Genomic DNA, 18,800 nt, shown 5'->3' with positions numbered 1-18,800 from the left:
TGGGGACACTAGGGAAATTTACTAAAACTCAGATGTGTGTCAGATGTTTTGTAACCAACTAGAATTACAGCTCTTTATCATCCATCAATAAATTAAAAAAAAATATATCTATGATTTCTAAAAACTAGGTATGTAGGCACTAAATGTCGAAATTGACTTTTATAATAGATAAATCCGAAAATTACAACACAATAGGTGTGAATGTGTTAAAATCGCCACACAATGCGTTATTTGCGACATTCAGTGATTTGCAAAGCCTGTGTTCAAATACACAAAAATTTGGACACAACACAATCAAAGCTTAAGAGTGAATGATCTCACATATCTGTATTATTGTTTCGTAATTACCTACTATGTATCTAAGTTTATGTTTATTTTGTGCTTAATGTACCAAGAAAAGCATTCTTATGTGATATATATGTATAATCTTTAAAAAAATTTGCACTAGATGATTCGACGTATCTTAATTTTTGGGCCAGAAGGAAGTCGCCGAACTTCCCTTTACAAGTTGGGGTCGGTAGTTGAAGCATCTCGGTGTTGAAGCGACCAACCTCTGACCGGCCCGGACAGCAAGGCGGAACATATCCAATAGGCTGAGGACAAAGTTATTGACTTCGTACGTAGTGAATGTTTCCACCCCACCCAGTACCCGCTGCACGCTAAACCGATGGTCATCGCCAACTTGTACCCTCGGGATAACCCTCGCCGCGGTAGAGATGGGCAGAGTAGGCCTTTTTTATCTACCAGGCCTTGACAGCTTATTTGACAAAAACTATATTTGCCACATTCTCTAAAACGTATTAATTGCATTATTGACATTTACGTTGCATTTCACTACTTGAAATCATCAAAGTTATGATATTTATACATTCGAGACGATTACGTTATAAATTAAAAATGTTTCATTACAAAATTGAGATTCGGTATTTACTATGTGTGTCAAATTGGGAATATTAGAATTGCCTGACTATATTAGTTTGTTATATTCTTGAACTCTTTATATGTTAGCTTTATATATTTACCTAGGAATTTGCCATTTAGTTATACAGAAAGTTAAAGTATTTTTTTCAAAGAGACATTCATTTCTCTGTCAAAATATGCACCCATAGTATCGATGTATCTTTGCTAAAGCAGTATTAATTTTTCAATGCTCCCCTTCAAGAAGGTAGGTGAACGTTAGCCAGCAAACTCTTGGATAATTAAATATTTTCCCTGCCAAGAAATTTACCAAATTTGGTCAAAAATAGAAGTCTGTCGACGCAAGGTCTGTTGAGTACCGTGGATGACGCGAAACTTTCAATTTCTACAAACTTCCGCGCATGAGGTCGAGCGTAGTCGTGAAGAAGCCGCGAGGACTAGTGATTAACATGGTCTCAGTATAATAAGGTCTCAGTATAGTTACAACGGCTGTCCCGCCCTTCAAACCGAAACGCATTACTGCTTCACGGCAGAAATAGACAGGAATAGAATTAAGTAACTGTGATGAATTATACCGGAACTAGACCAAAAATTAGTGACCATGAGTGTATAGGGGTAAGTTTTTGTTTGAGGCACTGCCTAGATGCTAAACAGACATGCAGGGTCTAAACCAATGATCAAAAATAAATATTCTTTCATCGCAATTGATAATGCGGTTCAAAATTCCTTCCTTTCATTGCCTGTTAAGCAACGCATGCCGACGTTAACGCGTTCGTCGCGCTGGCGATCGTTCAGTTTGTGCGGTATCTACCCACCAAGTTTTTTACCTTGTCAATTTAACAAAATGAACCAATATCGTTTTGATGTTGACGTCGAAAGCTGCTGCTAACTCAGTGGTTTTTTGAGTTTCGTCAGCTTCCTCTATGATCTTTAATTTGTCGTTGTTGATTTGATATTCGAGATCAAAAATTCCTTATTGGAAGGGTTCAAACCAATAACGAGTCATGCGTTCGTCTGTAGTGTTCACTCCGCACATCATTAATATTGTGAGCCGATTGTGCGGCATTGCTACCACGACGGAACTCGTATTCCATAGTTACTCGCATTTTGTCATGTCCATATTTATGAAAAATATACAAATGAAAATAAGAAAAGAAAATAAAATATGTACTAATCATTAAACAAGTGACTGAATTTGAAAATATAATTACATATTTTTGAAATAAAATTCAGTTTCATTTAGAATTGATTAGCTGGTCATAGATAAAATACATTTCAAATGGCCAAGTACTGTAAAACGGCTACTTCATAGGTACCTAAGGCTTTTATTTTACGGGGTCATTACTTTTTTAGCTCGGTTAATTTACTAGAGAAATGTTTTTTCAACTATTAAATAAATAAACAAATAAACGGTTTTAATAAGTCTTTTACTACATATTTTGTATTTTTTTCATCTACCGTATTTTTTGTAACAAACTCACATCAGCGTTTCACGTTGCCCAAGATAAATAATGCAGATAACTGCAAGCTCACGAGCACAAAACTATTAACAAGTAATGCTTCTAACGTTATTTATAAATATTAATTTAAGTCACTAGGGTCATCTCGTTATAATCTGTAAAAGGTCTAAAGTTTGTGGCATCATAAATTAGTTTATAGTAATCACCTTATCACCAATTTACTAATAAAAGTTTACTACAAAGTTGCTTTGGTATGAGTTTGTAAAATGAAAGTTGTAGAAATTTAAAACAACGTTTTCAAAAATATTTTTATTTCGCTATTTTGTGATCTTCTGAATAATTTACTTTTTCGCGCCTTCCCGTGTCTGCTTTTCAACGTCAACAATATTGTTTAGTTGCATGTTGTAAATTTTTAGAGAACTATAATATATTTTCATTAACATCCATATGTTTAAATTAAAAATTTGGAAAGTTTATAAGATAAATAGGGATATGCAGTTAGAATAAAATTTCCCAAACTTTCTCTAGCACTGAGAGAAATATTATTGTTACTTTTAAAGAAACAAATGTCAAGAGCTACAATAAAAGTTTAGAGCTTCCAACACTTTCTATCAAATAGGATTGTAATAAAAAATATTATGTATTATTACATCTCTAGTAGTATGTACGTGTAAACATATGATTATTATTATGTAGGTAAGGTGTTACGCACTCGCATCCATCTGCTTGCACCGGTATTATGTGGGACATACTTCAGATGAAATAATAATATTCTCACATTTAAGTGTCAATATGAGACAAAAGGTCACGTTTTAAAGGCATTTATTGATTTTTTTTTAAATCCTTAAATGAATTTTAACAGTCTTTATTTTATTACAACAGTTAAATCACAATACGTTAAAAGAAAAAGGAAATTATTTAAAGTTTACTAATCAATAATATCCGACAAATTACTATTGAATAAGTTGGGAATGGCGTATTTTTTTTTACCTTACCCGAAATTTCGTTTTCATTAAGGTGATTGGAAGACTTAGCATTCCTAGACATCGATCAATTTCGTTAAAACAATAGGCTTCCTTACTAAAAGAATATTTCGCCCACTCTATTTTATTAAGTTATCACTAACTTAATAATAGGTTCCATTTATTTGAAGACATTCAAAACTGCTACACTTAATACTGACGTAACCTTGGTAATCTAGTGCGTGCTTAAGCAAAAAGTCTAGACTTATCTCAGTACATTTTACTATATGTGATAAATATAAATAAACTCGGACAAGGGCACCGCTCCGCATATTTTTTAAAACAATGCGGAAGTGGCATGAGTCTGTTGTTATATATGTATATATGTATGTATGTATGTGTTCGACTTGATATTGAAACATAAAAATTACAATTAAATTATTTGTTAAGGTTTTGTAGTACATTTGTGTTTTTAAACTTGCAATAGGTATTTGATGATCACAGATTTTCCTTGAGCATAGGATGCTTTCAAAATACGGTCGTTTAACAGTTCTAAGAAACAGGGCTGTCTGTAGATGAAGAGTGGCTCTACTTTGCCTTACAGGAGGATACAAACGTAAAAAATACGTATGCTATTTTTTTATATATAATACATATATAACAAGAAATAAATTTGAGTTGAATGAAAACTGGAAAACTGTGACAAATCACTTAACATCCAAAATTCTAATTATCAACTCGTCGGCGACACTGGTTTATTTGCATTTCTGTTTGTTACATTCGCATCTTCATAATGCGACCTCGTCTGTCTCCAAGTTACCTAATAAAATTCCGGATCCATCGTCACCTTTAACCTCTACGAAAGTATCCACGTCACTTGAACATTGTGCCTTAGGCGTACCGAAGCTTATTCCTATGATGTGGCACAGTTATTTAAAACCTCAAAAGATTACCATTAATAGCTATGATGATATGTAAACTACTAAGGATTTTTTTTTGTTCGAAACATTTTTCTTCATTTTGCTTTTGATTTAATATTATGTGGTAATCGAATTATTTAGAAAGTTTTGCACTTATGGATGTATTTGTTCATCAAACATATGGTTAGACATCTTCGATGTCATTAGCGAATTCACCAAGCAAGAGCTTTTGTTTGTTACTCAGTCTATCGTTTAAATTAAGCCCGTTTTTAGCAGTACGACGTGTCTATAGTTGTAAAGTTTTTTAAATTAAGCTAAAATATGAAGCAAAATCGTATTAGCTAATTAAACATAGATCGTATCAGATGTACAAGCGGTAACAATCGACAAAACTTATATGTATATGCACAATAGTTTTGCACGATGTTGCGCGTGTGCCAAATATAAAACAGGCTGACTTACCCAAAAATGAACAGGTCTCTGTTTTATGCAGGCTTTAGTGCCTTTCGTGGATCACAGATTGCTGGATATGAAAAAGCGTTGACGGCAGCGGAGGTGGCGGGCGGTCGCCAGCGCCAATACCAACTCTCGAAACACGAAACGTAGGTACCGAAGGTGCCTGTAATAGAACGGCAGAGCAAGCGAGGTCTCCGTTCGTGGTGGACCTGCACAGAACCACAGCGCGGAGAAAGGAAAGTTCGTAATTACGCAGTGCTTGCAACATCAGAGGCCTAGCAACACACAGACATGAAGATCCTACCCCTGTGAGTAAAAAAATCAATAAATTATTTTTTTAATTGTTTTACCAATAAAATTTTGGAATTTGTCAAGGAAACCCTAGATTTTATAGAGTCATTTTATTATGATATGCTTTGCGAATGCCTTGCGATAGTAAAACCGTTTTTATTCTAGAAATAAAAAAATAAAAAACGTAAATTCGACCCTAGTGCATTTTATAACATCAAGTTGTCAAGACTCCAGAAGGTTGTAATAAGTATGCGCTAAATTTTTTATACTTTATAGCGATAAATCCATTGAAATCCTTTTTTTATTACACCTATTAAAAATATTTGTTTTCAAAAAAAAACAAATCGCATTGTTCTACAGGATGCTTTATGTTGAATTAGAAAAAAAAGGAATGGCTATTCGGGGGTTAAAGAAACAACATAACATATTTAAAAAAAAGTATTATATGCTTAAAGTATTAAATAGTCCGCAAAAAATATGGAGAATCTGTTAACCTGAAATAGTCTTCCATCATATAGTGTTAAGGGCATGGATGCATCCTACCTACTTATTCGTTGACTCGGATTATACGACTCGTCTACGTTTCAATGAATGGTATTAAATAATATATAAACTCGTGTTTATTTCATAACAAATGACTTAGAAACCCCGATACACAGATCTAGAGTTGACCCAATGTAGCAGACCAATTAATTTTCAAATTATTCGTGCGAGAACGGAACCGGTATTTTGAATGAGTCGATCTCATGTTGAAAGATAGATTTGCAACTCGTGATTAGGCAATGTAATGTTATAAACGATGAATACATGTTACGTCAGTCGCGAGATGTACATTCTAACTAAATAACACTGGCATATGCCTCGAGCTTAGGCAGTCTTAACAAAAGCAAATTGTTTTATTAAATTCAACACCACGTAAAATATAATAGTAAAATAATAAAAGTAAATGAAAGCCTTGAAGAACTTTTTTTATAAGTAAAAATAACTTTGTCGCGTATTCTATCAACCCAACCCACAATTTACATACAGTTCATTAGAAATAATATTAAAAATGAATTTCGCGATTACAAATATCGAAGGTCGCATTGTCAATAAATCTATTTTGAGTGAATATACTTTTTGGGCAATTTTTATTTTCTACAGTTCCATTCTGTATGCGGAATCGTGTCGTAAATTCGACCGGTTCGAAAACTAACGAAAACTGCGGTTAAATTTTGATCAGGCCCCAAAGAATTGTAGTTTCTGCATTTTGCAATGTCGCCGTCTGATTATTCTTGATAATAAATACGGTCACCTCCGCTTGTTGACCTCAATTGATACAGATTATAATGTATTAAAATTCTGATAGGTTCGGATCGTTTACTGCATTCAAAATTAACAAAATGCAGTTTGCATTAAGAAATAATAAATAAATAATTTATATACTATTCATTTTATTATTTTCTTATTGCTCAGTTTCGCTAAGATGTATTTATAGAACATATTTTCATACGAGCGAGCGCATACGACGTCGTGACCCGTCGAATACATACTTCAAATAGCAGGCACTTACTCAACATAACTACTTACATAAAAACATATAGTAGGTAATAAAACAATCTTGCCTAACCAGATGAATGACATCTGTAAGGATGCGTATACAGAGTTTTACAAAATATATTTCGCATCACACGATAAAACAATGCATCGCATTATATAATGTCAAGAATGCAATCGTTAAACATTTTGCTATAATCTTGTGAAATTTTGATTACAACTTTTTATGTAGAAATGTGTGTGACGGGAATGTTTTCATTTGATAAAAAATTTGAAAATCATTGTAACTAGAACGAATTTTTTAAATATGTATTTTCCTTTCAAAACAAACAAGTTTATTAAGTTACCTATATCAACTTTAATTTAAATCAAGTTGTACATAAATAGCCTAATTAAATGTTTAGGTTTTTTAAAATCCGTAATTTCATAATGGCTCGCGGAATGATGCACGTGCTCACAACGCACTATAAGGTCAACTACTTTTTTTACTTCTGGTTTCTATTCATCTGACCTTGGCGGTATTGGGGCTCACAATCATTATGCGTTTAGTGCAACAGTGTGTCTGCGTTACAAATACATTAATGCGTAGAAAGCTGTACCTCTTAGTAACGTGACTGCAATAGTTTATATTCGTCTCTAAAAAGAGTGCAAATACATTCCTTTCACAACTGGTTTTTTACTGGTGGTAGGACCATTAATGGTGTTAGGCCCTCTTGTGAGTCCGCGCGCGTACCACCACCCTGCCTATTTCTGACGTGAAGCAGTAATGCGTTTCGGTTTGAAGGGTGGGACAGCCGTTGTAACTATACTGAGATCATAGAACTTATATCTCAAGGTGCATTTGCATTGAGCCCATAGACATCTGTAACCACTTAACACCAGTAACCACTTAACATCAGGTGGGTTGTGAGCTCGTCCACCCATCTAATCTATAAAAAAAAGAATATAACTAGAAATTTTAAAACGTATTTTATTCGGGCGGACCTTAAAGCGACATACCGTCCGTGATAGCGCGTGACGAGACGTGCGCACGATCATCTCAAGAATTACATAAACCAGAGAAAGTTAAGGGACGACGACAAGCATCAGTCGGAAGCGGATGCGGAATCACACAAGAGTCCATCTTAACTGGCCCCGATCGAACTTGTTGAGTAGTACTACTGTTACCGGACAATATAGCGACAAGTCGACCTTTGGCGGAGCAGGTGAAGCGGTGCGCGTTCCGCCTTGCAGAGTCGACCCGGAGGCGGCTCTCGGTATGTCGGTATAGCTACACTGCGACATTCACCCAACCTCGACGTGCCATATTTAAATATCTGACATTTAATGGCATTCAACTATTATGCTTAAACTTATTTCATTAGACATTCTCATGGGGCCAATAAGATAACCCGCAGTAGGTGGTTCACTATAAATAGCGATGGTGCAAATGTCTTTTCAATTTATTATTTCAATTTAAGGTTATATTTTACTGAGACTTATCCTGCTGTTCACTCCTTGAACTTATACTGACACCGTGACCTTTTAATATAAATACATTTATAATGATAGAATGTGGTGTTACGTGGTTCGTATATTGCCTACATACATACGTAACTCGTTAGAACAGGTAGTCAAATCGAGCGAGTGGACTCGACTCGAGTGTTGTGCAAAAATTTAAATTATCTAGGAACTATTTTTTCGAGTTTTCTATCTGAATGCTGTATGTTTGTGCGGTAGCAACGCCGTATTTACAAACCGAATTGGCAAATGACTTATTGCAGCGTGCGAGGTCAGCACAACGTATCGTGTTCTGTGCGCTGTTACAATCTGATTGACTGTACGTTTTGAAACGATTCGTTTTTGTTTCGATTTTGTAGAATAATTGCTGCCGATAATTGCGGTGACTTAAATTAGACAATGCGATTAAATGCACTATTGCTTATTTCACATGTGCCTATGGGAACTCTTTGATATTTATATCAGTAGTAATTGAAATTAGGGGGTAGATTAAATATAGGTAGCGGCAGACATGTGATCAATATTAGGATTTTAAGAAACGCTTAATAGCAGGCGAGCCGTATACTTTACCTTCTACCTATCAAGCCCAATAAATGTCAGCTAACACTATTCTAAATTTATCATTAATTCCATAATAGTTTGGATGTTATGTCATTTATTTTAGATTTATTTAATGAATTGGTCATCCAGTGTCTGTAACTTTTATCGCGTTTTACATCGGGCAGGGGGTGATCGTAACTTTAATCAAATTATACATACAAAAGAACGCCCAGAAAAAGATGCCGTGTGTACTTAGATTGGACCGATACTTATGTGGCTATGTGGGCTTAATAAGAATTTTCAGAGATAGAATGTTTTTAATGTATATCGAATGGTTTGTAGCAGCCGCGACTTAAGTACCTATGATGTTCCTTTAAACTCCTAATCTGTCAATTATACTTTAGTTCAGTCATCGCAGGGAGCAAAGGGTTGTCATTAGGGAAGCAAATCAGAACGATGCGAGTGGTTCATTTTGATATTTCAGTTTTATTTTTTCAATTTCCAAAATGGGTTTATATATTAAAACATTATTCTATCTAATATACAAATTATAACAAAAAACATCAAATTCAATGAAATGATCATCCATTTTAATATAATTCAATTAATGTAAAAAAATGTACAATTCCGACACTTTATGTACAAACAAACATTCAAATGACATGCGTCCATAAGTTATCCCTGACATTTTAAATAATTATTAAATACCGATATGCAGAATTATTCGTATCGTTTCGAGTTCTCAAAACATTTAAATTTTATAATTTCATTTCAGATGCAAAAATAAGACGCTTTTCAGTTTATTAAAAAAACATAACCTAAATATTATTGATTAACATATTGTACAAAGCTGTGATTGTATATACTCGTATGTGTCCTCGACGTTTTATTTTAAAGGTCAAAATTAATGTATTTGACATCTTACATGTCGTAATATGAATGTATAACTTACTTTTAAAATAACGGAGTAGTTTAGCCAATTTTTCACTAATTATTTTAATAATTACCTAGGAGATATGTATATAGAAGAGATTCCGTGCCTTTTAAAACGATGACCTAAAAGCATCCTGTTTGCTTATAATTAATTTATTAAGTTCATAATAATTTTTTTTCTGTGAAAGTGAAAACTTAAATGACAAATTTTGTCATTAATAAAATTCATCTTTTCCTTTTTTTCCTACCTATGGTGATAGCCTTGAGAGGCTATTTCAGCTTCGCCCTAACATGTAGGTGAGCTTACGGGGCTCAAACCGGAGTGGTGCTAACACTAGCCCTAGCAAAAGCAGTGCTTCTCAGAAGCTACCACAGGATCGGAAACGCGATCCACTGAGAAAAAAATTCATGCAACATGCACAATCTATCAGTTTTTCCTCTGTTATATAAAGTTTCGTAACCATTGTACGGTAAAACGAAAAGGTTTTTAAAATAATTATATTCTACATAACTAAGAAATTTATACATAGAAATTTCTGAATTTTCTTATCTGAATCCATAGCCAGCTGCTTCTAAAGACATAAAATTGATAAGTCTACCGCGTTAGGTAGTTTATGTGATATAGTATGATATGGTATACCTTTTCAATTACCTCTGTTACCAGTGTTATCTATGGGTTGCATACTGCTTAGAGTTAAACAAAAACACATCCATAACATTAATTGTTTGCTTTCGAATCTAATTGTAGCCTTTACTATGTTTGTCGTTCGGCGCGATCCGCCCTTTTTCGTTCTAAATAAAATGATGTAGCTTTATTTACAATCGGAAATTAATATATATTTTAGTTTATTTTATTAATCTCACTTCTAAATCTATATATATAAAAATGAATTGCTGTTCGTTAGTCTCGCTAAAACTCGAGAACGGCTGGACCGATTTGGCACGATTGAGGCACTACGAAGTTTGCCGGGTCAGCTAGTAATAACTAAATTTATTAATATTTCGCACCGCGTATTACTGAAATTATATTTCATACTAAAAAAAATCATCGGTAGGCTATGAGATCAATGTTATATTTAATGTATCGACTGACGAGATCACGATGTGGTTTAATCTGGCTTTTAGATCCTATAGAAGCAAAGAAGCGAATGAGACGCGATGTGGTAACCAATAGTGAGAGGATTTTTTTAAAATTTCGCTGCTATTTATAATGTCATTAAAGTTGCTTTTGCCACGTTTGTTTGTTGTTGTTTTAAAAAGTTCCCGATATTCGCACGAATGCTTCGGTGCAGAACTAGACAGAACTGTGCTACCTACCTATTCCGACTTTTAATATACTATACGACAAGCAGAAATTGTTTTATATTTCATTACTTCGCGGACCTTGCTGTGGAGTACATGATTTTCTATTTCAGTTTAGAATATCGACACGACCGCGATTATCATATGTATCGGTCCCGAATAAAAAATAAACGGCGAAATATGTCATTCGGGAATAAATAATTTAGCAAGGAGAATGATATTAAGAATAGGGTCCTAGTAAACTAGTCCTAGTAAACTTGATCGGGGTCGCTCAGATACTTTAATGAATGTCCATATCAACTATTATCAGAGTTGGGCCATTTGATTACAAATATATATGCAATTGCTGCATATTTTACATATTCTACAAAACGCAAGATTTCACAGATTAACACACATAAATTTCAAGTTTTACTATTCAATATCATTGCTTTTTTGGGCCGGGCCTTAGATCGACTAGGTATCTGACCTCTAAAATTTTGATAATTGCTTCATTTATTTCTCCAAAACAGTACAAAAAATATCTAGTATGCAGGGTTCAATATCTGTTTCATTTATCTGTTCAATATATCTTTATTTTAATTGTGTACCGTAATTTTAATATTGATTCAATTTCGATACAAATAATCTAAACGTAATTAACTCGAAAATACAGCTGAAGTTTTTGGTATTAACAAAAATAGTAAACCTATATTGTCGTAATATTTCAGATTTGTTTTGATAGCTTGCGTAGCGTGGTCAGCGTGTGCACAAGAAGAGGGGGAGGCTCGTCCGGCACAACGGGGCCTCCTGAAACGAGGCCTGCTCACCAAAGGGAAACCGACCACAACAACCACAACATCTGCGCCACAGGTACGGGAATTCTTAACTGCAATCATAAACAAACTAGCCGAGCATTTAAAATTAACATTATTATTTATTGTCATTATTATTATGGAGTCCAACACTCATATAAATATTAGCCTATCCATTAAGTACATGTATTTTCTACATGGATACCAAGTTTTAAGTCAATCGGATGCACGGTTCAGTAGTTATAACGGAACATCCGTAAAAACCACTGTAGATTTATATATTAGTATAGATTAGTATAGACTAAATTGAGGTGACATTTAAATTGTATGTAGTTCAAAAAATATGTGCGCATTTCTGGTGCAACTTTTTAACTTTATTGTTAGATGGATCACGTCGCGTCAAATCTTTACTTGAGATCATGGACTTCACAACGTGAATCATGTCACTCATTGCGAGACGAAGTCAGATTCAAATAAATTCTAATTTTTTAAGTATACATAAACATGAACGGTTAGATATTTTGATGTTTGCCTTTTAGCTTAAAATATTTGTTCTGTTAAAAACGAAACATAAATGACTACCGCTAATATATGAAACGCAGAGCATTACCAAGTTAGGACGGGACGTTATGCTCACATCAAATCACTTTTTCCTTTCTATCGTGCGACACACGGAAGATGTCTCAACACCGTTCACTCCGCTCAGTATATAAATGTTACATTACGGATGTGACTAGTTCGACAAAAACAAAACAAAAAAAATATCTTCAATATCATTACGTAACAATGAAGATAATCGTCTTCACGATTCAATTCAACAAAGGTGGAAGTTCAAATATGTAACCTGTCACAGTCAATTAAGACCCGTCATTTGCAATCGAATTATAAATTGGAAAGCGTGTTGTTTCGCTGCTTTTGTTGTTGACGAATGAGAATATATTTGAATAACAATGTAGGAAATGTTGAATAACAGTCGGTTAGCGTCGCATATTCGATGCGTCATGTATCGCCAGCTGAGTCGCAGCTTGCAGAGGACTTTCAAAAAAGAAGTCGCCGTGGTCTCGTAGTGCGGGACATATCTGGCGATGACGTCAACCTGTTGTTTCCATAGACAGTTACATCTGAATTACGTAAAGATTGGATCCATCTGGTTCAAGGCGAGTGGGCCGTGGGATGTTATAGTTCACCTTCGAACGACCTTACAAAACTGCCCTTTCAATAAAGAAATTTCCATGTGCTCTTGGGACCGCAGATGACCTTTCACAGTACACATATTTGTATCATATCATTATTTTATTTATGTACACACAAAAAAGAAGACATAGTACAGAGTAATAGGAAAATTATGTACAAAGGCACTGCTTATTTCTTTAAGAAATCTCTTCCAGCAGACCTGCGAAATGATTATGAGAATAATAATTAAAATGTAAAATATAATAATAATGAGTATGTGTAGAACAGCTAAAATAACAAATAAAACATGAGAATTATAGTAATGCACATACACATAGCAATTATGTACGTATGTATGTACTCAAACTTCGTATAACCTATTTTCAAGAAGAATTATTTCTGGAAACCAAAATGTGGATACGTTGATTGTATAAATACGCAATAGCAGGATAAAATTCAACCAACGTAGTACGACGTCATATAATAAACGTAAAATAAGCGTTGTTTGTAGAGAATGTCCACAGCCTTGATGCGTAAGTATTAATTAAGGTGGCGATTGTAATTCTAGGATATTTGTGGCATATTGATTTCGTTCTGTAGTAGGTAATTGCGACAACAACCGCGTACAGTTTTAAATAAAACATAATCGGGTTTGTTATTTCGTTACATCATCGATTATTAGGATTGATGACGGACCAAAATACTTTAAACGAGAATGCTTCCAGTAGAAAAATGATGTTTTCAAATGTAGCTCTCATAATTACTCTGTGTGTTTAGTGCGAGTACTTTTACGTTGTCGATAGCGTAAAAGTTAACTCAAGTTTGTAGGGAGTTGTAACGTTTACCTGCGTTTGCCGCTAGGGGCGCTGTTCCAATTGCGAACATTTGCACTCTTTAAACTACAATATGGATGGCCAGGAAAACTTTTATTAAAATGTAGCCTTTTCGAATACATACCAAAGCAATACTACTGATACTACAATTGATACTACTATAATTTAATAGTTTTTCAAAAATGCTAGCCATAGGTAGAAAACCTTACGTATTACTTGTACGTATGTAGGTAAACAGATTAAATGATATGTGTATGGTTTTTGTGGACTCTTCAAGTCCTTTAGTAGGGAATTGCTCTCTCTTTACATTCAAATATAACTCTTTAATTGACACCTACCTTTTCTTACCATAACCATACAGGAAATTGGACTTGTACAAGGGCGTCTTATAACCCCGCACGCGTAGATACCACCACCCTGCCTATTTCTGCACGAAGCAGTAATGTTTTTCTTTTCGAAAGCTGGAGTAGCCGTTGTATTGTAAAACTGAGACTTGGTAATATATATAATAAGTAAATATCAATTGTATATTGGTATTTATAGGTATATGTAAGAATTGGTATTTACAGGCTCTAAAAACCAGGATGACCGTGATCTCGTTTGATTAAAAGGTTGACCCTGGCAGAATTCTGTATTCTAAATTTACTTTTTACCATTATTATTATTATTTTTTGTATTGTGTTTCTCGGAATATTTAAGATATTTCGGTATAATGAAGATCACGGGCCTATGCCAAGTGAGCTTCATTTTCTACTTGCAGAATTTTTAAGTCTTCCTGCAAGAATTGACGGACTATATGGCATGTGTTTAATATTGCGGCTTTTTGCATGGTCAAGTACGAGTTCTCTGCTATGTCTAATATTTTTAAAGATTGGAGTAGTTGTATAGGTATAACGCCTGTACTGGATAGCACCAGTGGTACAATGTAGATTTTGTTCATTTTCCAGATTCTTAAAATTTCTTCCTTTAATTCTGTATATTTATTTACTTTTTCAGCTATTGATTTCTGTATATTATTGGTGTTAGGAACTGCTATGTCTATTAAATGCACTACTTTATTTATTTTATCAATTAGAGTTATATCTGGCCTATTATTGTGTATAGTTTTGTCAGTTAGTATGGCTCTGTCGAAGTATATCTTGTGCGTGGCGCCCTCCAGCACAGGTTTTGGGGCGTATTGGTAATATGGTTTCAGTGTGCTTTCTAATAATTTATATTTCAGAGCTAACCTTTGGTGAACTATGTGAGCTACCTGATTGTGCCTATGTGTGTAATCGGTTTGTGTGAGTGTCGGACAAGCACTTGTTATATGTTGGATGGTTTCGGAATGACAATTACATTTTCTGCATTTATCATTTTTTTTTAATTTTTTGTTATTGCTTAGATGGCTGGACGAGCTCACAATACACTGGTGTTAAGTGGTTACAACGGCTGCCCCGTCCCACCCTTCAAACCGAAACGCATTACTGCTTCACTGCAGAAAATAATGTCCGACCATGTAAAACCATGTCCGAAAATCTTTGAATTTCCAGGAATACGCAGAGTATGAAGACGAAGGTGATTATCCTGCCGATGGTGAGGCCGCAGAGCCCTCTACCGAAGCAGCGCCTCCGTCTTCCACCGAAGGCAAGAAACTTATAGCCGGTGGAGTAAGACCGTTCAGGAGTAACAATGATTTACTGGAAATCCTAAAGAAAAAGCGGGCACAAGCTGCTGAAGGTAAATAAATGAATACCGATTGCTGACATACATACATTTGTGTTTCATAATTTCATTTTCATAACTTACGAGTATATATTATATTATTATTTCTACGCCGTATATTATTTTCAATGAATAATTGAATAATGAGTTAATTTTTTCATGTTATTGTAAAACTTTAAGCTACTTTATAAACATTAAAAATTAACCAGGCCATTGTTTGAATAGTATGCATATTAATGAGGTGCAGATTTGAGGTATCTGTTGTAATAGGATAAAATCTACCTTACGGTACAATATACGCATTTAGATTTACAAAATCTAGCAACAGAAAATTGAGTTTATTATATGAATTTTTACTGGTGGTAGGACGTTTTGCGAGTTCGCATCGATAAGTACCACAACCCTTTCGATTCCTGCCGTGAAGCAGTAATGCGTTTCGCTTTGAAGGGTAGGGCAGCCGTTGTAGTGTAAAAATGTCTCCGATTGGAGCTCATGTCCCAAGGCGAATGGTGACATTTACTTTATTGATGCCTATGGGGAAGCCCATACATAGTGGTTACCGAAGGGTAACCACAGAAATTCAGGTGATCCATGAGATCGTCCACCTAACTTAGTAAAAAAAGAAATTAACTAAGTAAATTCACACTTCACTTCAATGGGTTCAGCAAAACGTTCGTGATATTTCTAAGCAACTGATTTATTTTTTATTGTAACGTCATGTTACAAATCTTACGGAAATATAATACGTATTCACGTTTGCAGCCAAATCTCGCGGTTCAACAGTAACAGAACCCGCGGCTCCTTCCGATGCTGGTGGCGACGCTGCCAAATCGAATTACAGTGGTAAATACGAATTGAATATTACTTTAATATAAAACTGCAACAGAAGCGACCTTATTAAGAAAAAGTTTACCGTCACTTCCGATTACAGGTTTTCATTTTTATTTCATTTACGTGTTCGGTTTATTTGTTCGAGAATTATGAATATGAGTGGGCATTTAAAACTCTTTGTCTAAACGATTTATAAAAGACTTCAAGGTTAAGAACATTTCTGCAACTAAAATCGAGTCAGATAGATAGCCTTGATAATCGATTATAGGACACGGCCTTTTCGTGCACCCTTATAGCACTAGCCGTGTGTTCTCTATTTTCCTAAATTAGTTTATCTGCTCCTCCTAATTCATACTTTGAGGTGTGGTAATAAAGCTTTTTTTAATCCACAGTATGTGATGGTACTGCTATCTTGTCGTTGTCTGCGATTATAACATCAAAAGAAATAAATAAAATCTTTTGTACAACCTTGAATAACATTGTCAAAAATTGTCTCGTCCCATAAATGCTTGGAAGTGTACCTGTCATGAAATTTAAATTGTCCATTCATTTCTTAATTCGAAACTCATCCAATTTGTACGAAAGTGTTTTTGTTTAACTTTAATTATCCTACTTTAGCATTATAATATAAGACAGCGGGTTCCGGTTTTATTTGTTTATGCCGCAGCACATTTAAAATTTCTTCGATCTTTAGTTCATTTTCATTTGAAAATATATATAATGACAAATAAAAAAAAATTAAACTAGTCTTTTAAGAAATTTTATTCTATTTTAATGTCCCACTTAAATTTTCGTTTAACTCGTTGATTAATAATTGGAACGATAATAATTTCGTGATAGGTAAGAAACGTGCCAACACACCAGCCGTTGCCGGCGAAGATACTCCTGCCCCCGCACCGAAACCTTCCAGAGGAAGATTCAACAGACGTAAGAAATTTCATCCTGCCACACACAAAGAGTTTGATTTTATTTCTGAGACGTAGTCTTTGCAAATCTAGTGTTACTTAGTCGGAGCTTATTAACTGTTTAGTAATTGTAAAATAGTGCAAAAACAAATCACAAATGATGATGGTTAAAGTCGTCGTGGCCTAACGGATAAGACGTCCGGTGCAATTGTGTTGAGCGATGCACCGGTGTTCGAATCTGAGGCGGGTACCAATTTTTCTAATGAAATACGTACTCAACAAATGATCACGATTGATTTCCACGGTGAAGGAATAACATCGTGTAATAAAAATAAAAACCCGCAAAATTATAATTTGCGTAATTACTGGTGGTAGGACCTCTTGTGAGTCCGCGCGGGTGGGTACCACCACCCCGCCTATTTCTGCCGTGAAGCAGTAATGCGTTTCGGTTTGAAGAGTGGGGCAGCCGTTGTAACTATATTTGAAATCTTAGAACTTATATCGCAAGGTAGGTGGCGCATTTACGTTGTGGATGTCTATGGGCTCCAGTAACCACTTAACACAAGGTGGCTTAGAGCTCGTCCACCCATCTAAGCAATAAAAAAAATAAGAAAAAAAAAATAGCCGAACATGTCGTCGCTTTGTTTATATTATAATGACACTTAAACTTACTTCTCTCATATTAATATGTGAGTTAGTAGGCCAGAGAATAGTTACGCCAAATACATGAAGTCAGCGTCGGAACGGTACTTCGATAAGTCTATGCGTCATGATAATCCTGATCATGCAGGAGCCAGTCACCGTCGACGCCCCAGACACGTCCTTACGGATCCATCAGATCCAATAACCTTTGCATTAGAATGTAAAAGAAGTTTCCATACTTTTTCTATGCATGACCGAATCTGCATAAGTTTAGTTTTCTGTGCTATTGCTGTGGACATAAGCTCCCTATGAAATGTGTGTTTTTTATTTACAACGTCTCATTTGGATAATAACATTAGATAGCAAGAATTGTAAGGAACAATGTGTGACAATTCTTTTCGGATTCTAGCATCATCAAGAGCCGTGGAACCTGAAGCCGAAGAACAGAACGAGTCCGTTCAACCAGCACGGTCCAACAGGTTCTCCCGACGAGGAAACTATTAAAAATGATATAACTCTCTAACCACCCCCATTTCACCTCATAACATTCATTCCATCACCAATAAGCCATTACTGATCTGTGACTGTAATCACAGGACATTTCAAAATTATCACACTAATGGGAAGCTTAAAAAGGTTGTTTCTGTTTGTGATTATCAGTGAACATAAAAAAAAAAACAATAAATAGTTATATGATCTACTTTATCTAGACAAATAAGCAAGGTTTGTACACTTTGTAAATTATGTGTAAGTATTTTTTAAATAAAACAAACGATATTTTTTTTGTGTTTTTATTATTTTTTCAAGCACTACAAAAGCGATAATAGAAATTAAATCTAGAATGGTTACATGAATGAAATAGTAAAATATTAAACATTGGCTCCCATGTGTTGTTGGTTTTGATAAATTGACGAATTTAATTTTTATGGAGGGGGGTGTTAAAAATTTAAGTCGACAATTTATAGCTTACGAGTCGTGATAAATCACCACCACATTCGAGTGAGTAACAACTTATGAGAAACCATGTTTACTACTTTACTACGAACCACAAAAGTAAAGAAAAAATTAAAAATACTCGATAAATGAAAAAAGTAAGTAAA

At 34.7% G+C, this 18,800-nt stretch overlaps 1 protein-coding gene across 2 annotated transcripts; it reads left to right on the top strand.

The window, feature by feature from the left end:
* The first annotated feature begins 3,574 nt into the window (after window positions 1–3,574).
* Window positions 3,575–18,482, top strand: LOC101743521 (myristoylated alanine-rich C-kinase substrate). Of its 2 annotated transcripts, none has more exons than XM_062669989.1 (7): window positions 3,575–3,726; window positions 4,754–5,024; window positions 11,529–11,670; window positions 15,151–15,337; window positions 16,085–16,165; window positions 16,994–17,080; window positions 18,110–18,482. In XM_062669989.1, exons 2-7 carry the CDS (start codon window positions 5,008–5,010, stop codon window positions 18,202–18,204), a joined length of 609 nt encoding a protein of 202 aa, XP_062525973.1. In that variant the 5' UTR covers window positions 3,575–3,726; window positions 4,754–5,007; the 3' UTR covers window positions 18,205–18,482. The 2 variants fall into 2 exon arrangements, with proteins under 2 accessions (XP_062525973.1, XP_004933136.1); XM_004933079.5 differs by having other exon boundaries at window positions 3,710–3,967.
* The last annotated feature ends 318 nt before the right edge of the window (window positions 18,483–18,800 follow it).

The sequence above is a fragment of the Bombyx mori genome, chromosome 1 (genome assembly GCF_030269925.1).
Source record: "Bombyx mori chromosome 1, ASM3026992v2".
Taxonomy (NCBI): Eukaryota; Metazoa; Arthropoda; class Insecta; order Lepidoptera; family Bombycidae; genus Bombyx; species Bombyx mori.
This window is presented reverse-complemented; position numbering and strand designations above follow the sequence as displayed.